Source organism: Centruroides vittatus, unplaced genomic scaffold (assembly GCF_030686945.1).
Source record: "Centruroides vittatus isolate TY-2023 unplaced genomic scaffold, ASM3068694v2 contig_875, whole genome shotgun sequence".
In the NCBI taxonomy this organism is placed as follows: Eukaryota; Metazoa; Arthropoda; class Arachnida; order Scorpiones; family Buthidae; genus Centruroides; species Centruroides vittatus.
The window spans coordinates 2,139,654-2,165,081 of record NW_027122567.1 but is presented as its reverse complement, the minus strand read 5'-3'; the positions used below and the strand labels follow the sequence as shown (position 1 = coordinate 2,165,081).

At 32.3% G+C, this 25,428-nt stretch overlaps 2 protein-coding genes across 2 annotated transcripts in view; one reads left to right on the top strand and one right to left on the bottom strand.

The window, feature by feature from the left end:
- Positions 1-2,107, bottom strand: part of Nedd8 (Nedd8 ubiquitin like modifier) — a 41,252-nt gene extending 39,145 nt beyond the window's left edge. The window contains exon 1 of the mRNA XM_067279601.1: positions 1,953-2,107. Within this exon, the coding sequence (XP_067135702.1) occupies positions 1,953-1,970 (18 nt within the window). The 5' untranslated portion in view covers positions 1,971-2,107. The remainder of the gene's footprint in view (positions 1-1,952) is intronic.
- Positions 2,108-9,602: 7,495 nt separating this feature from the next.
- LOC136982992 (small ribosomal subunit protein eS10-like) lies at positions 9,603-25,226 on the top strand. Its single transcript, XM_067279590.1, has 5 exons — positions 9,603-9,704; positions 14,074-14,431; positions 15,307-15,366; positions 18,802-18,857; positions 25,103-25,226. The coding sequence occupies exons 2-5, from the start codon at positions 14,113-14,115 to the stop codon at positions 25,139-25,141; spliced, it is 474 nt and encodes a 157-aa protein (XP_067135691.1). The 5' UTR covers positions 9,603-9,704; positions 14,074-14,112; the 3' UTR covers positions 25,142-25,226.
- The last annotated feature ends 202 nt before the right edge of the window (positions 25,227-25,428 follow it).

Below are 25,428 nucleotides of genomic sequence, written 5' to 3'. Positions count from 1 at the left end.
CAGATTGATAAAGTGGTGACACAACCATGTGCATGTTTTTTAAATAATCATACAGGGTGTTTCAGGGTGTATACGAGTTTGGTGCCTTTATGACCAGCAATTTCTTTATAAATGGTGTTTAAATGCTACAGTGCATGTGAGATTAGGGTTGTAATCCTGGCTTCTGTTGGAAGTCACCTGGGTGTTGGAGATGTTGCACATGGCTAGTTGGTTGAAATGGGTGCGGGATAAATTACGTATCAGGTCCCTTCTATACCCATGTTTTACCGCTACAACTTCAATACATTTCAGCTCTACTAAAGCATCATCCCAATTAGTGTGATAAATATAGGCCCATCTAGTTAGAGCATGGAAGGCTGTGACCTTATACAAAAAAGGATTGGCAGTTTGCCAAAATGAATAATGGTAAGTAGCATGGTTTGTAATAAATGCACGTTTCTAGATGGCCCCCATTGAGGCAAATGCTGAATCCAAGAACTACTACTAGTGCTACTTATCTCATCTAGATTAAGGTTAGACCATGAGGGTTGTTATTCATGGAGTTTAAAAACTTGTTAACATTCGGCTCAGTCTTCCAGAGAATAAACAGGTCATCTACATACCTCTTGTAAACAACAATGTTTGACAAGAACCGAGGTATGACTTTTTCCTCCAACTGCCGCACCACCAATTCGCATGCCCATGGGTATGCCCCGTTTTTGTAAATATGTGCTGTTATTAAATTGGAAGATTGAGGTATAACATATAAGATGTGCGAGTTCCAATATCTGTTTACGTTGTGCATGTGCACCAAAGCTGCTTAGTAAAAGAGCTCTAAGAGCACAGTTGTAGCTTTACCAGGAGGTATAGGGAAATGAAATCAAATATGGTAATATGCACCTCATCAGTTACCTCTACCTGCCATAAGATATCAATCAAATCGATGGAGTTCTTGAGTTAAAGCATAACCCTTCAAATGTTTCAATACAATGTTGTGTACTGCATTCTCTAGCATCCTAGTGGGAAATCTAGCTTTATCTAGAATGGGTCTAAAGGAAAGCATCAGCTTATGCATTTTTGCAAATGCAAATAATTTAGGTGCATCTGGTGAAGCAACCATTGCTCTGTTTAACTCCCACGCCTTGGCCTGGGGTGTATGCATAAACCACGAAAGAGCATCAGTATGATATTACAAAAGGCATACCACCACCCTGTCCATGTACGCCACCGAGCCCGACGTGTGCGCCGACCTCCATAATGCCAAGTTAATTAGGCAGTCCTATCAAATTGATCATATTTGGAACCTGGAAGCCTTGGAAATTTACAAGGCTAGCCTGACCAGAAAATGTATTAACTTTAAAGATGGCAACACTGTATCCTATGCATGGAAGTACATTTATGAAAAACTGAGCAACACTGGCACATAGTTTTATTCAAGCCATTATTTACATCTTAAAAATGATTATATATGGAGTAGTTACATTATGATTTCTGTAATATCTACCGTTAAAATTCTTCTATATACGTTTGGTGTTATTCCAAATTTAAAAAAAATAACTTTTCAAATAATTTTGTTTTACACATTCATTTTGTAATCTTACTGGTTAAAAACCTGATGCAGACCGTGGGTACAGTTGAAAATGTTAGTTAAAATGTGTTACTGGACTTTAAAAGTTCTCGATAGTGTGCGATTCGTTCCAGTAATTCAGTAAGAAGATATCTTAATTTATTCAATCATTTAACTGAAAATTCAGAATAACTTAACTCAGAAAAATCATCAGCTAGGAAATTTTAGAAATCAGGAAATCATCAGCTAGGAAATCATTTATATCAGGAAATTTTCTCAAATTGCAACTCAAATGATTAATTTGAACTCATTTTCATTTATTTAAGAAGTCAAAATACATAAGAAATTTAGCAATTTTATATAATGCCAAGCAATTTTCTATTTCATTCTTTCATAAGATACTTACCTTCACCTTAATTAGCATGATGATGAATTAAATTAGTTAATATTATAACGTTTAAGTTCTATGCGAAAAATTACGAAAATTATTAATCAAACTGGACGTCAAACGATAATCCCGTTGTTACCTACAATAACGGCAACGAATAGTAAAAGCGCCCTCTCTCCGATTCCCATAATATTTTTCATACCAAATATTTTTAATTTTCAAAAACTCGGAAAGAATACATTTTTTTTTTTTTTTTCTAAAGTATCAAATTCCATTCAAATTATAATTTTTAAAATATTTTCTTTCTTACTGTACTAATAATAAATACCAATCAACAATTAATTACACTATACAAAACGTCTTACGAATTAATAAGCTTAAATTTGGGAATCGATGAAACTTTTTGAAAGGATAAATAATCAACACAAAATCTATAATTTTGTGTTATTAGTTATTATAATCAAAATTTTGTAAATAAAACTTTGTATTAAAAATCATTCGAACGAGATTCATCTTTTCTAAGTCAGTGTCTCCGGACATAAAAATGACCGGCCGGCTGGCCGAGGCTGTTAAGGCGGCAGCCTACTGTTCTTTGAAACCCAAAATTCAATTAGGACAGCCGAAAAATTGGATCGGTCTAACAGCATTTTTGTACCTTTTTTTTTTAATTCTTTCCCCCTGTGGGCACTAAGAGGGCCTTTTTTTAGTAGGCCCATTATGGGTTCGGCCAGGCCCACAATGGGGCGACCGGGTGGTGAGGGACGGGGCCCGACATATCCGAACGGACCACCCCCCGAAAAATTCCTGGGGATTATTCGACCCGTTCGAATTCGATCCCGGGTCCCCCAGAGCGGTAGGCTGCCACTTTTACCGCTCGGCCATCCGGCCGTCGCATTTTTGTACCTTTAAAATGATCTCTCTGCACAAAGAAAGTAAATAAACTGTTCCTAAGTAGGGTGTCTCCAACGGGATCCCGGCTGTTTTTTAACCCTGGAAATCCCGCAAATTTCTAAAAAATTCACATTTTTTTTATTATTTTGTGTTAAAGTTGAGGAAATTTTGCAAATAGAAACTATAATTAACCTATAAACTGTCAGAATACATTTGTATTTATTAATTTTAAACCTGCTTATTAGTTTTTTAAATTTTTGCTTATTTTAGAACGTCACAGATTGTCAATAATCAAAATGTAGCCTATTTGTGACAGGACTCCGAAAATCCTTTACTTATCAGAACCTATAATATCTGGGATAATTTGTGCTTATGCTGTCTTAATTTTTAACCATGCCCAGTAGCTTAAATTATTGCATTATGCCAGGTTGTACGAATTGAGCAAAGATACAAACGAATACGAAGTATGAAGATTTTCTATATAAACCTGATTATGAAAGCCAAATGAAGTGCCGAATTATCGGGCCGTAAGCTTGATGCCGCTATTAAAACTGCCCAGGTAGACAAATCAAGAATACTAGGGTGCGTTCTTTTATTCCTCCGCGTAACGCTGCGCGAGCGACATCCGTTTAAAAATTCCTGTGAAACGCGTTCCTAAATTCCGGTGGAAGTGCGCTCCTTCGAACGGAAGAAACGGCCGCTTGTAGCAGTAGTTTACGGTGGAAAGCAACATGGCGTCCTCCATGGCTCAGATAGTTTCGTTTCCGGATCCATTATGTGGTTTTATGAATGAGAATTTAGAAATTGTGAAAGCGCGAGTTAGCGCACGCGGTGATGTAAGTGTCTTTACGAATTTTTTTCGAGGCTATTTTGAATGCTCTTTCAACAAATAATCCATTTTATGGTTAAATTTTACAATTGGGACCTTCTTTTGCCTTTTAAAGCTCATATTTTAGAATTATAGATTCCTTCATCACGATACTATCGATAGTGCGGGCGCCGCCATTTTTCTTTCTTTCACCGTCGTTCCTAAATGCCTACAAACAGCAGCGCACTCCCGTAGTAGCGGAGACGCAGAGCGACCGCTATTAAAGAACGCACCCCTAGAGAGCAAAAGAAGTACTGCAACGCATCTCAAAAACAAACTAGAAATCTTCGAGGCTATAGGTGAAATAACACAACATGTCTTCTCTTAAATGAATTAAAGACGATTCCATCCACATCAATTGAATCGAAAAGGCATTCTCGGTAGTGCGACTTTTCTTTAGTAAAATAAGAATCAAATTGAATGATCGGAGTATCGACCATCTTTGCTTTTTAACATCTTATTATAAAAATTTACAATAATATTTTGTATTATGTTTTATCTAAAGAATGAAAATAATAAAAGTTTGATTTAAGTTTATTTTTTCTTTAAATTTTCAATTCAATTCAATTCAAAGGCATTTTTGTTGTAAGCAATTTCCACCAAACTTTAATAAACTTTTTCTATTTGTGAAAATTTCTACGTAACTCAAAAGTAATTTTTTATACATATTTTACACAGCATTATTATTATTATTATTTTGGAGGTTGCAGGACATATTAAGTTACTTTAAAATGAAAAATAGTTATATCATTCGATTTTAAGATTTATTTTATATCTTCAAAATAATTAATTATATGTCGGGATTCTCCGGTATCTCGGGAAACAGTTCACTTTTTTCCCGGAATCCCGGGACAAGCAAAAGACCGGGAAATGAGAAACCCTAGCCCTAAGTATTTCGGACGTCAGAGCGTAAACGAGGTCGTCTTACTGATCTTATATTGGTATTGACGGGCGGATGGCCGTGCGGTCAAGGTGGCAGCCTACCGCTTTAGGAAACCCTGGTCGAATCCGGACGGGTCGAAAAAATTTCCGTCCTCACCAGTCAGCGATCTGATTGTGGGTCTAGCTGAATCCATAATGGCTAAAAGAAGCCTCTTAGTGCCCACAGGGAGGAAAAAGTTTTAAAAAAGGTCTTATGTCTGTGCATTTTAATTAATAACTAAACAGAAGTGCTATTTACACCATCAGATTCGTCATAAAAAATTGCCTTTATTAGACACTTGTTTAGTCCTGTAGACAGTTCTTCTATAGTAAGTAAACAGACGTATGTACAGTACTGTACATTCAAAAATATACACTGTCTATAGATTTTAACGGCACGTATTATTTGTATTTATTCAGTTTAAGTTCTCTATCCTTTATTCTTTAGAAACTTCTGAATAGCTAACAAAGATACTTTTAATAGCTCTATTATTGAATTTTCCTCAACTTGGATTCAGTGACGTGCCGTCATTGGAAGCGATGGAAGCGCCGATTCCATTTTCCAATGACCTTCCCTCGTATTTTATAAAATATAAATTTTCATATTTTAACGTACTTTGCATTAATTAAAATTAATATTTTATTATAACTGCATTATGTATCCTTTACAAATTTCTATACTACATGTGAAAAAAACGATAAGATTGCTATCGTATATTCGAATAATTCGGTGACGGAAGGAGTGTCGAAACCGGGTCAGTTTCCAATCAGCCAGATTATATAAGCATTGGCACATGCGGTTTACAGAGCACCAACCTCACCCGGTTTAGCTGGTAGAAGCAACACACGCGTAAAACATCTAATTTTACATCCCGGACCGGTTGTGGGCTGTTAGCCGCCTGTCGGCTAGATATTCGACCGCCCTCGCCCGATTACGCGAATCACGAGTATACTAGATCAACGCCGGGCAACCCCCGGCCCGCGGGCCAGTTACGACTCGCGAAAAGTTTCTATCCGGCCCGCGAGATCTTTAATAGATTATTAAAGTGGAAAAATAACAAATTAATAGTTATTTTTCCAATTCTTTTTAATTTTCGAAAACGATAAGAGAAATAAATGTAGTAATTAACTTTTTATTTATTTATTTCATATTTGCAGACTAAAAAAATTACGAGTCACAAGAAGGCGTTAATTAACTACTACGGCCCGCGGAAAAAACGTAAAATTTATTCTGGCCCATGTTATAAAAAACGTTGCCCACTCCAGACTAGATTTATAGGAGTTTACTGGCATGTTTTTATGATAGTTCTGTATAGTTGACAGGAGTTTAAAAAATCCATTAAAATATTTGATATATTTATTCCGCGTTTATTCCACTCTCCCATCTCATATTACTTATGGATTTCAATGTTAAACCGGTGATATTACGATTTAGTACGTCCCAACCGTAAGGGGATGCAGAAAAAACGTGTACAATTCTAGTACAGTGTTAAAAAATTAACTGTTACTTTGGCAGCATCATTTACAATCAAATTTAATGAACGAGACGTACAATGGTACAAAAAAGGCTCTAGAATTTATTTTCCTTAAATTTACGATTTATGTATCGGTTGTCATAAAAATTTCTTTCCACTTCTTTCCCAAGACTAGAGATATTCAAGTACAAAGTAACCGGTTTCGACTTATATCTATTTAAGTAGTAGTTAAATAATTAAGCGATTAGGGAATTAGAAACATAAATAAAACCCTGATGAAAGAGCCAAAATTTTACTTAAACAGAAGCTTAACCGAACCAATCTCTTGCCGAGTACAGTGGGGTCTGTTCTCTTCATAATATTAGATGTAATAAAGACAGAAATTTTCCAGTTCAATGAGAGTGACCCGAAAAGTTGTAAATTTTGGAAATTTCCGTGAACACTTGGTCCTAAAACGAATTAGTTAGAAAACGAACGACAGACAATCTGTTAAGTTTAACATATTTAGATTTTTACAGCTATGGTGAGAGACGGCCGGATGGCCTAGCGGTAAAGATGGCAGCCTACCGCTCTGGGGGACCCGGGATCGAATCCGAACGGGTCGAATAATCCCCAGGAATTTTTCGGGGGGTGGTCCGTTCGGATATGTCGGGCCCCGTCCCTCACCACCCGGTCGCCCCATTGTGGGCCTGGCCGAACCCATAATGGGCCTACTAAAAGAGGCCCTCTTAGTGCCCACAGGGCGGAAAGAGTTAAAAAAAAAAAAAAAAAAAAGCTATGGTGAGAAACGTTTAAAATCTACAACAACCCTGTCGCGTCCTTTGATATATACTAGTGACGCGACAAAAGACGCATTTGACATTGACTGGTATCGGCACCCTCGGGATTTGGCAACCTGCGTTCATGCACGTGCCGCACACCTACCAGGACGTCTCTGATTCCATTCATTAGCCACTAGTAGGGAGCTATTTCAATAAGTGGATTGTTTTAAGATTTAAAAAGTAAAGAATATTTTGTTATTTTTATGTACGTTTCTTCACAAAGTTATATTTAATTATAAGTTTCTTTAAAAGTATATTCGTACAATTGAAGAATTTTTTGTACTAGGTATGTATATTCATCACATATTTTGTTTTACCAAGTAAGTTTTTTTTTATAATTTAAATTTTAGCTTTTATATCGTGGCTAGTGATTCAAAAATTTATTTTAAAAAAGTTTTGGCTCAAGACCATATAATGAAAAAGAAAACATTATTAAAAGAGAAATGCCTAAATTAAATATAAATACGTCGACAAAAAAATTTCGACATTTTGACGATAAAATTTATGACGAATGACGATCCTTTCGTAAAATTGAAGCAATTTGGAAATCAAAATAGAATAGAATTTAACATTGGTAGACAATATAAAATAAATATTAAAATTATAACGAGATAATTACGATTAATAGACACATCTAAATTAATAGATGTTATATGTTTTTTCTCAAAGCGAGAATTGGCATTTAGAGGGCACAGGGAATTTATTGAATGTAATAAGAAAGTTCAATATAATTACCTCTGTTATTTATTAAGTACGTCATAATCTATTAAAAGTACTGTACAATCTAGCAAAATTTTCTCTAAATACTTATTTTTTCATCTCAGTTTATCGGATATTTTAATAATGATGTTTTTACTTGTCATTTATAAGTTTTAAATAAGTTTCCTTGTCAACAATTAAACGTATTTCTTCGTTATTTACTATAAGCTTAACTTCAACCATGGAAGCCGCCATCTTTAATCTCTTTTATCCGATCCAAACGATCCTACCTTCCGCTGGATTAGTTTGATCGCGATCCAGTTGATCCTAGATGGCGTTTGTATACGCAAACAGAGATTGATCGAATCGCAGTAGTTCCTTTGTATGCACGATTTGAACGATCGAAGTGATCTTGGATCAGTTTGATTCCAAAAGTATATGCACCTACGGTGTTGTCAGTCGCTACAACGAGCAAGATATAATTATTATACATTCATTTAAAGAAAGGGGATTCCCCAGTTTCGTCACAGTATAAGTAATGAAAAATTCCCTGCTCATTTCGTAGGTGCGACAAAAATATGAAATGACACGGTTCAAATTTTTACAAGATATTATTATTTATTGTGAAAAAATGCCGCCCCCTAAAAGTACCGCCCCTGCCGCCCCCACTACGCTACGCCACTGCGTATTATACTCTGTAATACTACTAAACTAGGGCCTTATACCCCGTTCGCAACGAGCATTTCAATCTAGATTGTGAGCAAGGTCGGGGACTATGTCTTGGTGCGATCTCTCTCGACCGTTTCAATCTCGACCGAAACGAAGTTTAATCGCGATCGATTCAAGAGAGTTCTTGAAACTAGATCCAGTCATAAGAGAGATCCCACAATCTCACGCGCGCGAAATAATACAAGATGGCTGTGGAACACGTGTCGGGCTATGGACAGCGAAAGAAAAAGAATAATGTATCTCGAGATATGATGACATCTGCCTATTAGGAGGAGTGCCATTTCGCGGTTAAGAATCTCTCTGCCTGAAAAAAAAAGGTCGACAGCACTAAAATAGTATTGTTACCTGGTCTTCACCCAGGGCTTTTTTTTTTTTTTTTTTTTTTTTTTTTTTTTTTTAACTCTTTCCGCCCTGTGGGCACTAAGAGGGCCTCTTTTAGTAGGCCCATTATGGGTTCGGCCAGGCCCACAATGGGGCGACCGGGTGGTGAGGGACGGGGCCCGACATATCCGAACGGACCACCCCCCGAAAAATTCCTGGGGATTATTCGACCCGTTCGGATTCGATCCCGGGTCCCCCAGAGCGGTAGGCTGCCACCTTTACCGCTCGGCCATCCGGCCGTCTCACCCAGGGCTCGTTACATTCCAAATACGCCACTGATTGTTAGATATATCACAAGAAAAGGTATTGTATTTATTTCTAGCTAAAACTTCCATTTCGTTTGTCGGTGATTGTCAGGGAAAAATTTTCTGCTAGCGAACCCCTTGTTAAATATTTCGAATATCACCACTGCTGACGCGCAATTAACTGATTGCCCCTGGAAGTCGGCTTTTTACAGAAACACAGCTTCCCTATCATCAAATGTCATGGCACGCCACTGACTTAATGGTTTTTCGGGCAATACATCTAAAATAATAAATAGAACTTCTAGTGATTTATAGTTGTAATTCAGTTGACCCAGATACATATACGGACTACTAAGCTTTTTTTCCACTTTCAAAATAATGGGACAAAAGTAAAAAGTTTACTAATAAGCGGGACAACAGGGACAGAGCAAAAAATGTGCTGTCCCGTTTCATAAATGGTACTGTACGTATTATAAGCCTAATCTATTATAAACCAATCTAATTTTAACTGTAAAAGTAAAATAAATATTTAATGATTTTAAAAAGTATATTAAATATTATTTACTATGGTACATGGGGGAATATTTTAGAAATTTCTAGATTTACATGGATTTCATTAACTTAAAGGGGGATAATGGCGGAAATTGGGTGGAAATTCGCTACTCTAGAATCGGGTATTGCAGACCCCTGGCAACACTGTTAATTTCCTTTTCTGTTAGTTGCCGTGAGAAGTGAGATTGGTATGTAATTTCTTTTGTTAATTTTTAATATTTGATTTATCTTAATTTTTAAATTTAATATACTCAAAAATTTCTATTTGTACTTTAATTAAATTTACGCGTTGAAATAAATGAATATATAAGTAAAACTGAGAAGTAATAATGAAATTATACAGTTGTGATTAAGCCTAATCTCAACGTGGCAGAAAAAGGGAACCACGTGCTGATAATTTCTTGATTTCCTTTTTTAGTTTGTAAGTATCCTTAAAGTTTTAAAATCGTCTCACAATAAAATGTTTCATAATTTAATTAAGAAAAATATATTAGAAGGAAAGAAAAAGAGATGATGAGTAAATGACACGTGAAAACGTATGAAAATTCAAATTCTAAACATAATTACAATTTTATTGACTACTTTAATATATTTAGATTGATCAGAATTGATATTGCTAGATGAAATTTGCTTCAGATATGAGAGTACAAAAATGTTTCAATTTAAAACGTAACTGTGTGGACAATATTGCAGACATAGGATTATGAATGAAAGAATATCTTTTATTTTTAAAAAAGTACATTATATATTTTGAAATGCAGTTTTATTTATACTTGTATTTACAAATAAATTTATGCAGATGTGAATGATGTTGGGGCCTTAACAAAGCTGTAGAACATGTCCATAAAAGCAAAAAAGTCAAAGAAAGTAATACCCTTTGCAAGATATAGCCCCTGAAATCAGCATAAAGCCCACTTCCAGGTGCTATAGGGAGTCATGCTATGTGCTCCACTAAGCCTATCATGTGTTTAACAGTTTTTACAGCATGGTGATGAGACATTCTAACAATATTTATCGGTAAATTATAAAGAAAAGTCCAGCACCTGACTCTTCGTGAGATATTTGCCTCCAACTGTGGAATCCAACAGCAGCATTTCTAGTTGCCATCTTGCTTGCAGATGTCACAATTGCAAGCATGTTATGTTACAAGCAAGTTGATCAGTACCTGTAACAAGTAATAAGTGCATTAACTTCTACTGACTGAAAACAATTTTTACCTCAAACCAGTACTACTACATATTCTCCATACTCCACATGTAGTCATGCACTTTTAGTGCAAGCAATAGTGAGCACCATAACCCCTAAAACTATATAATATCAAATACTCTATAAACCAACAAATGGGCAATACGATTGTCTTAGTGGAATGCAGGACTCTCGATTGCATGTGGCTGATTTTGGGAGGCTAAATCTCACAAAGGGTCACATTTAGTGGTATGGTTTCTTTGACTGTTTTGCTTCTATGGACATGCTCTACAACTCTTAAGGTTCCAACAGCATCATTCACATCTGCAATTGTACCTATTTATCTATCAAAGAACAAAGAAATCCAATGTCATGAATTACAATTAGGAATATACCATATCTAGATCAAAAAAACTTGCTGGAAATTTGTTCATTCTGGCCTGTCATACTCTTGACTCATGAGTCATTACTGAAAACCAGTATACATGAATGATGTGAGTGTCCAAAACAAACTAAATCTTTCATCTTTCAATTAGAATCAACAGTGTTTAATACCAAATGATTGCCAGATTATATTGTGCTATATTAAAGCATTAGTACTATAAAAGCTGTATTGAAGTGCTTTCTCAATTTAAAAAAAGAGAGAGAAAGTGACATTTGCAAAACACAGAATTTTTTGTCATTGACCCATATAGAAAATGCTATAAACAAAAACAGTAGGACTACTTACTTTGCACTGTTCATGATGCCTTGTTTTTTATACTTGTTTCGCATTGGACAGCAGACATGTACAAAAAATGTCTGCTGTCCAACTTGATCCTGCTTCAATGTCACTCAGTGACATGAGTACAAAACACCATTTGCCTCAATCACATGACATCTCTTGGCATATTTCCTAAGAACTTTCTCTTTATTGTTTTGGGCCAAACTTTGGAAGCATTGCATGATAGAGCTGTTGGTGACATCATATTTTTTTAACATGATTTGCTTCTTTTCAGACTCCAAAGAGACTGCAGACCTCAGTTTAAGCATTGCACTAATTATGTTTCTGGTAATACCATAACATTCTAAAATAAAACTACACACCAACTAAAGATTTAATGATATTTTATTTTTCACGATTAACTCTGTGGGAAAAAAATAATTATTTTTCAAACATGCGCTCAAGGAATTCTAATGTATGCATTTTTCAATTTGTTTTTTATTTTATTGTTCCTTCTCAAAAATTCCAGACTATAAAGCAGATAGGTTCTAATATAGTTTCTTATATTTGCATACATATTATATATTTCACTTCTTTAAGTAGACACTTCCAAGTTGTCAGTAAGGTGACCCCATCTCTGATGATTACTTCTGAACATTAACTTTTTTTCAAATCCATAATTTCTCTGTTATTAAATGTTCTCTCCTTTCCTTATTTCTTCCAACAGAACAACTTTCTTTAAAATAACTTCTTTTTCTTTATCTAAGGCCATTTCTGCCAATGTTAGTATGATTCTACATTGAGAACGAAAAACAAGACATGATGGAGAGGTTCATTTGATACTAATAGCAAAATGGGTCCAGAAATGAGCATAATATTCGCTGTATGCACATTTGTTTGTGTTGCATTCAGAGACAAATGTGTGTATGGCAGCTTCAACTTTGGCATTGAAACACTTTCCTTCCAGCATCATCTTTAAAGCAATGAAGAATTGGAAGTTACTGGCTGCCAGGTTGTGACTGTACAGTGGGTGTTCCAGACATTCCAAAACAAAGATGGCAAGGAAATTGCCTGTTGCAGCTGCTGTGTGGTCTCATGTCATCCAGGACAACTGATGTCAGAATTCCAGGGGCCATAATATGGTCACTTATGTCTCTTCTTTCAAGGACTGAGGAAGTCAAAATGAGAGAAGTGGCAATTCTGATCACTTTTAATGATCTTGTCTTCGTTGATGATGTCATGATTCTACTAGGTTGATTATACGTCTTTGGGTTATCTGCGCGCGCAACACAATATAGAATTTTAACCAATGAAATTGTAAAATTTTTGAAAATGTGGAGTACGTAATTATAGATCACATGGCAAGGAAAGCATGTGTACAAGTAAAACACAATTTTGACAAAGTTGTGTTTTTTGTTTTATAATGTTTTTACAGATTGTAATGTCAATACAAATAAAAATTTTAATAACCTAAGTTAGAAAAGCATGCATACTTAGATATTTTTCAAAATATTACTATCTAATTTTTTCCTTAACTATCTAAGTAAGATTAACATCATGTTCAATAATTCAGTAATTGATGTAGGATAATTTTTTTAAAAAAATGAACCAGTGGCATTTCCAAGTAGACACTGGGAAAAAATCAGAAGAATTTTCTTTTTCAAAGTATTCTTTCCCGAGATAGAGAACGTTCTCTAATATGATTGTACAGTGTGAGTAGCACCCAGTTGTCCATATTGGATATAATGAAATCTAGGCAAGAGACGAAAGACAACTATTTGCTGGTCTCTGAGAAACAAGAGAAAAACTGGGTTCCGGTAGAAAGACTTCACTGATTTCGGCGTTAAACTATTTCTTTTTTATTACCACTAGCACTTTCGACGAGTTTATAATCGTCATCTTCAGGTGAAAAGCATTAATTTTAAAAACGAACGTGCAGAAAGATGCTGGCATGTTTAAGGAGAGAGTTCTAAGGAGAACAGAATTTTTGAATTGAAAAACAGGCATCCGGTAATTTCGTTACGAACGTGCAAAAAGATGCTGGCATGTTCGAATTCTTAAATCTATGGTGCGGGCGGCGCATGTGTGGAATTGATGCCGCAATGGCAATACGATGTTAGGCGCGTTTCGTTGTTTAAGCACCAATACAATGCTACCCACACTCCGGGTAGATCTAGAGTGGGGACATTGCATGCTTCCGTAGTAGCTGTGAGTAGCGCTTCCCAGATGAGTACAAACCTTTGATTGTTGCAACATTTTATTATTTCTGTTCTGGACCACAGCGGTTGTAGCCTTGCTCGAGAACTTTTTTAGCAAGCTCTGTAGTATATTTTTCCTTGGCTACATCATCCTGATGCTCTGCTAGACGGGAGGCGAGCATTCTTGTTGTTGCTCCTATATATCTTGTGTGACAATGACCAGAATACAGCTCCAGGTCTCTTTGAATGGCAGTCTTTAGTTTTGTCAGTATCTGGCAGTTTAATTAGTACTATAAAGTTAATAACAAAAATGTAGTATAATTAAAATAAAATAAAAATAATATACAACTATTAGTTTCAGCATTAATTCTTGTATACATTTTTTTGTGTTAATAACCTTTCTTATTAAAGAAAATGTATTCTCATATAGTTAGTTTTTATATATTTTACATTAAATTGTTTTTATTTCAGATTTATTATCTTGTACTTCAAGATCATATAAAGTTTAAAATGTTGATGCCAAAAAAAGATCGTGTTGCTGTGTATGAATATTTGTTCAAAGAAGGTGTGTTGGTGGCGAAAAAAGATTTCCATGCAGCAAAACATCCAGATTTAGAAAATGTTCCGAATCTGCATGTTATTAAAGCTCTTCAATCTTTAAAATCAAGAGGTTTGGTCAAAGAGCAATTTGCTTGGCGTCATTACTATTGGTATCTAACTAATGAAGGGATCCAGTATCTTAGAGATTTTCTTCATTTGCCTCCTGAAATTGTTCCATCAACATTAAAAAGGCAAACTAGACCTGAAGCAGGAAGACAAAGATTAAGAGGTATGTGGTTTTTAATAATTTAAAAATAATTAAGAATAGAAAAATTTAAAGTGGTTGTTTAATATTTCAAAATTATACTTTTGTTTTTCTTATAGTTTGTAAATAAGTATATATTATAATAATTACTTTCCTATTTGGGGAACATTCATTTAATGATTGTCATTCATAATACCTTAATTTAAAAATTGTTTAACAGTGAATTATTATTATTTGTTAATGAGAACTGATGTCTTAGAAATAAATGTGTATAATATATTGAGTCGTGGAATTTTTATATAAGAAACACTTCATTGTAACAATCAGAATACAGAATAAAAAATAATTCATCTATTCAAATATTTTTTGTTGCATTGTGTGCTATTATAATATAGTATAATATAATTACATATAAACTAAGCTCAATATATAGTAAATTAGTTTATTTGCAATTATTAAATTTTAAATAAAGGATGATGAATCCATCATCATTTATTTACCTACCTTTAGTTCAAATTACAAATCTTTATAATTAGTCTTATCAAAGCATGATTTAAAATCTGGCAGTATTGTTTATTTGCTAGTACAATAATATAATGTAAAATACTATTTAAATAGTTTCTGGTCATAAATTGCAGAATTATCATATATCATTATACAGTAACATTAATGACAAAATTGTGATTATTAAGATCACAGTTAAACACAAGGATTGACTATTATGTTGTAAAGTGACAAGTAAGTTAATTTACAAATGGCTATGAACTTGTCAAAACTATTAATTTAAAGTTTTTCAATTTTTTTTTTTTTTAATTGATTTATTTGTTAATTTGTCATTCTAACATACATAAATTTTTAATATTAATATCATTATGCTTTTCATTCATTTTTTGTTTTAGCACCAACTGAACAAGTACAGAAGTCTGCAGCAGATAGAGAATCTTATCGACGAGCTCCTGGTATGAAATTCTTTTTGTGTATTAAATTTATTATAAAAATAATTCTTTTTCCTATAAATTTAAGCATATTTAAACCATGTTCATTTTTTAACAGAATTTAAGGATTTAGTTAAAAGTAAGATTTTATCTCCTCTTAAACTACATATTGGTCTCTTTGTTTAGATAAAATTACATGCACAACATTATACAAATGTGATATCTTATAGTTTAAGTAAGGAAAAAATATATCAATACTTCCCAATATTGCCTGTTTTTGTTATGGAAAGTTACTCATTACTTCTCTCATTCTAAAAGTATTTTTACTTTGTATTTATTAAAATTTGTATAAAAATTTATTTATTTATTTATTTTTTTTTATTTTAGAAATATGGTTGGAGTTATTCCTACTTGTATAAATCAATTATTTTTCAGGTTTTAACAAAGAGAAATTGGCACATCTTAGACAATTGACAATGCATTTTAGTATTGAAAAAAATATTTATAATTTTGTGTTTACAAAATATTTCTATATATTTAAGTTAAATCTTTATGTGAATTAAAATATAAAAATGATGACAGCTCACAATAATAAGCTTTGATTTAGTCACTTAAGAGAGAAATATTAAGTATGAAAGTGTTCTCTTAATATTAATTTACTAATGCAGTTCATTAATACTCTATTTGTAAAGTCTAGCTAAATGCTTTTTGAGATTTAAAAAAAAAAAGGGTTAAATGAGCTATTTGTCAATTATGAACTATATGTAGAGTAGTGGCAAAAAAAAAATTAGTTGTTGAATGTAAAAAAATAATTTGTTTTAATTATACTGATTAGTGGAGAAAAAGAACTTGGCAAAATGGGAAATAAACATTCCAATAACATATTAAAACAATTAACAAGATGAACTAAGTCAATTTCCATCCTTCATTTATAAATATACCCAGTTTTCTGTTGATTTTATAATACAATAGTTTCATGATCTCACTCATAGGTAACCAGCACAGCTAATGCATTTGAACTTGACAGCTTTATAATTATCATTTACATACACACACTATTAATTTATGAAAACTTTACAAAATTCATAAATTATTTTACATTTATTTTATCATTAAGAAATTATTTATGAATTCATTTATAATTTTGGTGATGCAAATTAAGTGGGAAGTGTTAGAATAACCATCGAGATTTAAACAAAATCAATCCCTTAAACTTAAGATAATAGAGGAATAGTACCTAAGTTAACTATAAATAAGATTTTTGTGTTACTTCATATTTATCTAGATACCACTATTATTACTTTTTTTTTAATTCTCAATTTAAAATTTTTACATATTAGTGAGCAGATTTTAAAATGTGCTTATTAAAAAATCCAAAAATTTTTAAGAATATTTTTAAATTTCATCAGAACAGTTTTATGATAACAAATATCTTTAATTATGTAAATATAAAACTAAATATCTGTTTTACTTCTAAGCTGTCTAATATTACTTTCACACCTTTGTTTAATTTAGTTTTCAGATTTAAGTTTTATTTGTAAGCAATACTATGTATGAGATAATGCAAACCGTTTCCAAATACACTGATGTTTTGAGTAATTGTAAAAATTTTAATTAAAAATTCATAAATTTTGTATAATTTTAAAATGTTACAAATTTAAGAGTAAATAGAAATAAAAAATTTAATATCTTCACACATCCTTCACAACCATGGGAACACAACATGAGCAGAATTGACTTTTGAATCCTTTGAAGCTTGAATATGTAAATTGATTTTTAATCAATTTACATATTTGAAGCTTTACATGGTTCTTATAAATTTACATAAGCAGAGAAGAGCCTCAAAGGAGAGGTCAACTCTGCTAATGTTGTGTTCCCAGGATTGTGAAGAATGTGTGCAGACATCAAATTTTTCATTTGTATTTAGCTTCAATTTGTAATATTTTAAAATATATTTCATCCTGAATTTTTTAAAATGTTAAAATAAGGAAGTTAGTATTTTTGAATTGATATTTTAAAATGAAAGTGTGTGAAACTTGGTAATGTGTTGTGATTTAAAAGACCAAAACTAAATTCAGAAACAAAAGTTATTCTTTTGAATATTTTCATCCATTTTAATGCCATCTTTAGCATGCAACAAATACAAATGATATTAAATTTAAAATTAATTTATTACTTATTTGTAAATTTTTCAAGCTGTGGATGATTATAGAATGGACAAAATATTACTAAATAAAGAATAATTTGGTTTCTTAATTTTAAAATGTTTTGTTTTTTTAAATTGTTCTAGAATGTGTGTGAAAACTTTGTCTTGCTCCTTCTTTAGAGCTGCTTCAATATTCATATAGTTTTCCTGTCCAATGTTATCAATAACAGGAACATAATAAATGAACAATACATTTTTCAATAAACAGCCAGTAATAATATGAAAACAAATGCTTATAATAAAATAAATTAAGTATATTTTTATTACAAATTGGAGAAATTCTGTGCCTCCAAAAGCTTTTGCATTTCTCTTTGGGACCATATGTACTGTTTCTGACATCTGTTCCAGAATATTACAAATTCATATATTCTATAAGCAGTACTAGATTTTTCAAAATGTTCTATTCTATTTTGATTTTAGGGAAAAGGCTGATAAGTTTAAGTAAAACAGTCTATTAATTTCAAAAATTTACTGAAAAATAAACATTTACTTGATTGATTTTTAAGAATTATGTAAATTATGGTATGAAATTTGAAGTATCTTCTTAGGCAATATTTTTCCTTTATTTTTTTAGTATAAGTAAGACTTGTGAAATTTGCACACTGCAATGCCCTTTGATTTTCATTGTTATGTATTTTTTAATTCTGTTATCTGTAAAAATAGTTTAAAAATAACAAGTTTCAAACACTGCAGTAGTCAATAACTCGTAGGTTATATAAATTAAAATTTACTACCTTTTACTGTTTGCATTGCCGTACATAAAATGTGTGTGTAAAAAATGGACAGATTCTTTTCATAATATTTGTTTTAAAAAGTGGATAATTTGTATTTATGAAATTAAGCATCATAAATTGATACAAATAAATGATTTAATTTTCTCAAAAAAGTTATTTCTACAGCATGGTGTATGGATTTAAAGTACATTAATTACATATTTTACTTTTGCACATTAATAGTTTTAACAAAAACTTACATTAATTTGAAAATAAAAATTTTATCATTAATAAATAGTATAAAGTAATTACTTTATGCTGTTGTGGCTTTAGTCCCAAATGATACTGATGCTTAATTTATATGTTTTATCGAAAAATATTTTAAAGTTTAACAATTTTCATTAAACTTTAAAAGTTCTAAGCTAAACTCATTAAAAAGTTTACTATTTAATGAGTTTAGTTTAGAGCTTTTATTAATTTTAACTCATATATTATGATAAACTTATAATTACATCAATTACAATATCTATTTTATTTTAGGTGTATTTGATAAAAAGGGAGATGTAGGTCTTGGAGCTGATACAAAATTAGAATTTGTAAGTATTATTTTTAAAATCTTTTTAATATATTCTAGATAAAATGTAGAATACTTGTCTATAAATATTTTGAATGTACTGTAAATACAAAAGATTAAATCTTTTCTGAAATAAATTCAATTACTTTCAAAATTTTTATACATTTTATTGTATAATTAACACGTTAACTGCCACCTGTAATATGATATTTTGCGTTTTATCAGGCTAACTGTAATATGATATTTTCCATTTTTTCAGGCCACAATGAGAAAATTTGATATTTAATATTTTATTATGATATAAATAAAAGGGTCATTATATAACAGTCGGTAGAGTGAAGATAAAAAAAATATATCAGGGTACAACAGATGACTGGCCATCGTATGGCCTGAAACCGGAGACTATAAGACCATGAAATATTTAATATTAATTACTTTATATGTAACAAAAGAGAATAATTAAACTAGTTTTCGATATTTTTTCCTTTTTAACTATTCACTATTAGATATAAAATAGCTTTTTATTAAAAAAACTACGACAGCCGGCCGTCGGACCACTTCTGAGGCCATACGACGGCCGGCAGTCGGAAACAAACTTCATAGACATCCGCGAGAGGCCACCACTAGGATGTAAAACAACGTCTTACGAAGCCAGGATAATTTAACCTTGAGTGAAACTACATTGGTTATAGCGACAAGGGCGGTCGGATGGCTCTGTATGGCCCTAACTAGTACGACCGCCGGCGCGTCGGATGGCTCTGTACGGCCCTAATTAGTACAACCGCTGGCGTGTCGTATGGCAGTTAAAGTGTTAAAATAGTAAAATTAAGTGAGTTTAAAAAACTATGTTTAAATGTAATTGAAGGCATTTTTATTTTATATTGAAAATCTTCAAATTTCTCTAATAAGCAATCTTCATTATTTTTACTTTCCTGCTATATATAACAGATGGAAAGTATAGTTATAGATCAAAAGATGGTCTCCAAGAATTTTTCATTTTTGAACTCAGCCTTGAAATGTTGAAAAATGAAATTTCAAAGAGTTTTTTCTGTATGTATGGCTATTAGTATGTGTGGGAGAGGGCATGATTTTCACTGACTTTGAAGCTCAATAACTCCTGTGCTTTGTCAGAAATTTATGAAAGTTTACAAGGAGGTTTGTGTATTAGGAGAATTGATGCCATTAAATTTTGGTGGTTAGAGGTTAAGGGGTGGAGAGATAGAGGTCATGTCTTATCTTTAGTGGACATGGTCTTGAAGATTTTTACTTATTATGAACTTTTACAATTTTTTTATAAAACTCATCTCTACCTTCAAAATTTAGCTTTTTGCCATTTTATAATAATTAATAATAAAATATCATAACAGATGGTGCCACCACAATTTTGAATGTTGCCAGGAAAGATACACACATTCATGCTGGATTTTTAGTTATGTTTAAGAAAGATATGAAATACTGTGGGATTTGTTTTTATGGGTGGCAAATGGTTAGGTAAACTCTTAATGTTACTGAATTGAGTCAGTAAACCATGGTTTTCCAGTTTGACATTTCAAATATAGAGAACTACTAAATACTACTAACTTTGGCAGATATCCTGAGCCATTTGTATTTTTCTCACTGTGTTTGATATGGTTAAAATATAAGTAAAATGTTTTTAAACACATTTTAACGTTTTTTAGTTACAGTGGAACACCTGTTTAATGTTTTGAGAGACCAGCAGATTTTAGCCTAAAATTGGGGCAAATGTAGAAAGGATTGTGAGAAAATGATGATAAAAATCAGTTGCAGTGAATGAAATTAATACTTACATGTAGTAATTTCTATTACTTTTCTAATATATAAATTTGAAAGTAGTATCTTTAAATTTATATTTTACTAAATGATGAAAATGGATGTAACATTGATGACAATAACGTTAATCACAAACAAAACACAATAATTTTTTATTGTGCAAATTTATTAAACTTTGATTAAATGTATACACATTAATATAATAGTATCAATTATATGATATTCATTGTATAGCTTTTATAGCAGTGCAGCAAGCAAAAGGGAAGCAAAAGTTACCAATACTCTTTTATCTTGTGCATGTTAAATCAAAATTGCATTTGGGTTTATGGTTTAAAAATCAGGTCTTTAAACTGAGAAATGCTAAATTAATGTCTAAGTTCTATTGCTTTTATGGAGAAATAGAAATTGGAATAATTATAAATGTACATTCATTTTTAGGTAAATGTTAAAAAGTAAAGTACTTGTACCCTGCTTGCATTTACAACTTTTTCATTATAATTATAATAATAATTGAATTCATGGAAGAGGGCAAGTTTTACAAATATTTAGGATTTCAGTAGGCCAAACTTACAGAATGTGCACAAATAAAACAAAGGGTAACACTCAAATACCAGAACAGATTACATGCAGTACTAAAAACATACCATTAAAGCTATTAATACCTATGTTGTTCCTGTACTCACTTCTTATTTTGGAGTTATATACTGGACACGCACAGATCTTGAGCAACTCCAAAGGAAAATAAGAACAACACTTACTAAGCATAAACAATATCACCCAAAATCATCATAGAAAGACTAACTCTTCCTCATAAAGAAAGCGGCCATGGCCTTGCTAATATAGTTAATCTGCATTACAAACAAATTCAGACACTGCAGGAGTTTTTCCACAAAAACATGAAACATCAAGATTACATAAAGCTATAATTTTGGCAGACAGTAAAACCACACACCTTTAAACTTACACTTTGAGCACCTGACATAGCTCAACACACAAAAAAACAGACACCACTAAGCAGTCATGGGATCAAAAGGCACTTCATGGCAGGCATGCCTATGACCTAGCTCAGAACTATGTTGACAAAACTGCATCAAACTATTGGCTGACTAGGAGCTGCCTGTTTGGAGATACTGAGTGTTTTATGATTGCCATTCAAGATCAGGTCATAAATGCTAAAAACTACAGAAAACACATCCTGAAGGATACATCACTCACAATGATTCTTGCAGAAAGTGCCACATTTCTGCCAGAAAAATACAACATATAACTAACTTCTGGTTGCAAGCTCTTAACACAGACAATTTACATACGCATAATCAAGTAGCAAATGTAATACACCAAGAGCTTGCACAGAAGCAATGATTATTAAACATCCAGTTACCAAACTACAAATATACTCCACAGGCAGTATTAGAAAATGACACAAAATATACTATGACAGAGCCATAAATCACAGATAAAATAATTCCACACAATAGACCTGACATCACTTTCATTGACAAATGCAGTACGATCACTTATATAATAGACATTGCCATTCCAAACAGTTGTAACATAAAAATTGCTCACACTGAAAAAATCAATAGGTATACACCACCTGCTTAAGAAATAAGACAGATGTGGAGGATGGATAATGTATTTATTATACCTGTTGGTTCTACTGATGTTATACTACATACGCTACATGAAAGTCTAGAAACATTAAATGTTAATAAAAACACATACATGGCACTACAGAAAGCTGCAATATTGAGCATGTCACATTATTAGGAAGTTTCTAGATTGCATAAAGTCATTATTTTCATAAAGACAACATAACCCAAGATTATCTTCATTTGAAGCTATAGAAGACTTAGACTCAAAAAATTATATATTTTTAAGTATTTCTTTTTATCCTTTTCACAGACCAATTCAGAAGTAACAGTCAATTAGCATGAAGATATAAAAAATTAACAAAGTTAAAAATGATCAAATGCCGACCTTTTATTTTAGGATCCAGCGCTAGATTCTAGATGCAGACACACATATCTACCTCATATCACAACTCAAAGTATATGACTCTGTTCCACCAAATGGCACTATAGAGTACAAAAACTATATTTTAATCATTGGCAGTCAGGCACCCAGTAATCACACAGGTGTCTGAACGATTAAAATCAGACTGAGTTAAATGCTCAGGCTCTGCCAGTACAACCCAATGGGGACTAGCCTTCCTTGCACTCGAGTCCAATCCTCTTACCTTGACATACAGTTTTGATGCAGCCTACTCTGCACTTTGAGTCCTCTACTAAAGAGAGGCTAACTCATCTATATGGTCAGCGGGGGCCCCTCCTCTAGGAAGAAGGCCCTGCCCAATGCATCCACTGAGCTTATAGGTCGAAAAGACCTATTACAGTTCCCATCGATTCCTTTAGTTTCAGTAAGTTTCCTTTACTTGCTGCTAGCGTTCAAAGTACTTGTTCAGGAGACTCAGACCAGTCGACATCATTGGCCGTCCAGCGGAAGCCCTCGGTGAGAGGGCAGTCAAGTACATAGTACCTTGTGTCACTGAGAGGGCACCCACAGGACACACACCAATATTACAGCTTAATTTAACACTTGTTTGGGTAGCTATGTCTTGACTTTAGTCTGGCATAGCATTTGGCACAATTATCAGTTGAGCATGACATTTGCAACATAATAATAATAATATAAATATAAATTTGTTTTTAAATATTACTTTATGTACTTTCTATTTTTAAAAAAGTAGAATATACATGGTCTGTCCCAAAAGTAAGTGTACTGATTTTTTATTTAATGACTGTGCAGCTTAACACATCATAATTGGTATTTTCATGTTGCTAGATATCTTAGCAACATATACATACCTGTTGATCGGTTAAGTCAAACATGCACAATCTGTGTAAGACAGTGTTTTAATACATTGTTACATTTGAAATGGAGAAAAATCTCAAACAACGTTACGCTATCAAAGTTTCATATGAAACTCAAAATCTGCAACCGAGACATTTGCAGATTTAACCAAACCTTATGAAGATGCCACTTTATCGAGAAACATGGTGTTTAGATGGCACAAAGATCCAGGGTAAAGACGATGCTTATTGTGTTTTTTTTTTTTTTTTATGTGGAAATGTGCACAAAGAATTTTTACCTTCAGGACAGACAGTTAATCAGGCCTTCTACAAAGATGTCTTGGAACGATGTCAAAAACAGGTCAAGCAAGTCCGCAAGGACATTCCAGAAGATTAGAATCTGCACCATGATAATGTGCCTGCTCACACAGTGCTATCAATTTGAGAGTTTTTGGCCAAGAAAAAATCCCCACACTCCCACAACCTAAATACAACCTGGACCTAGCTCCGTGCAACTTCTACCTATTCCCTAAGATAAAATCCAAGTTGAAAGGTTGTCATTTCGGGTCAGTGGAAAACATCAAAAAAGTTGTAACCAACGAACAAAACACCCTTACGGAAAGTGACTTCAAGTACTGCTATAACCAGTGGAAAAAACTTTGGAATCACTGTGACCTCACAAGGGTTGTACTTTGAAGATCATTTGTAGTTTAATGTAACTCTTGTGTACTTTGAAATAAAAAAACCAGTACACTTACTTTTGGGACAGACCATGTATAATGTTTAGAAACAGTTTTTTTTAATGTATTATTGAAGTAAAGAATGTTTTTTTTTTAAATAGGTATGTAAATATTAATTAACTTGTGTGAGAAAATTTTTTCTCTGATATAATTGGCTTTCTCTTCACATAAATTGACATTTTTATACACAATAAATGTATCTGAGATTTTCATTTACTATTTCATTTTGTTACAATAGGCACTTCATAATAAGACTATGCATATTGACTATGTTTAGATTTGCCTATGGCGAAATTTATTTTTCAATAAGTGATTAATAACAAGTCAGAGATTCGGTATTTGTTGTTATTACTTGTTTCTCCTTTTCTGTATTATTATTATTATTAACAACCCCTATTTCCCTCTACTTCTAGCACTTTATCAGAGTTAAGGTACCAGACACTACTTATCTGTATTACTAATATGTATCAACTTGAAATGTAAATCTGTTAATAACCATTAGATGATGATTCTAAGATTTATTTTAAATCTTAGAGATTTTTTATTAACCTTTTATTTGTTTTAGTATTGTGTAAATATTATATTTACTATCCAATAATGAGAAGGGTATAGACCAAATGAGTAAGTGTATTTGAATAACTACAAAGTTGAATTAAATCACTTAATGACTCTTATGACTGAGTGTTTTTAATTTTTCTGATTTAAGAAAAATAGTCAAATTAATAAAAGATTTTCTTTCAAGAATATTTATTAATTTTATGCATTAAACTATAGAATATGTTCTAGTCTTACCATTAATTAAAAATAATTTTAAGACGTTCTCGATGTAAAATTTTATTTATTCATATGATGAAATAATAAATAAAAATTTATTTTAATTTCAGAAAGGAGGATTCGGAAGAGGTCGCAATGCTCCTCAGTAAGCTAAAACTGTCAGGAAGATTAAGCCCTTTTTGTAATGTTAACTGTAACAATGTAACAAACAATAAATGATACTGGCTTATTTAAGACGTTGTTATGTGAATTATTACGTTCATAATAACAATAATCCAGTTTTTCTAATATAAATAAATTATTTTTTAACTTCATTAATTTTATCCCTAAATAATTAAACTCTGCACGAATCTCGTGTATATATCATTAAATAAGTACAAAAAAATTCATCAGTTGCGATGTATTTGCGTAGTAATTCTCTTACAAAACGTTTCTC

Coding starts and splice junctions, on each gene's coding strand:
- LOC136982992 (XM_067279590.1), top strand. CDS start 14,113: ATGTTGATGCCAAAAAAAGATCGTGTTGCTGTGTATGAATATTTGTTC. Junction 14,432..15,306: donor AGGAAGACAAAGATTAAGAG/GTATGTGGTTTT, acceptor TTTTTGTTTTAG/CACCAACTGAACAAGTACAG. Junction 18,858..25,102: donor CTGATACAAAATTAGAATTT/GTAAGTATTATT, acceptor TTTTAATTTCAG/AAAGGAGGATTCGGAAGAGG.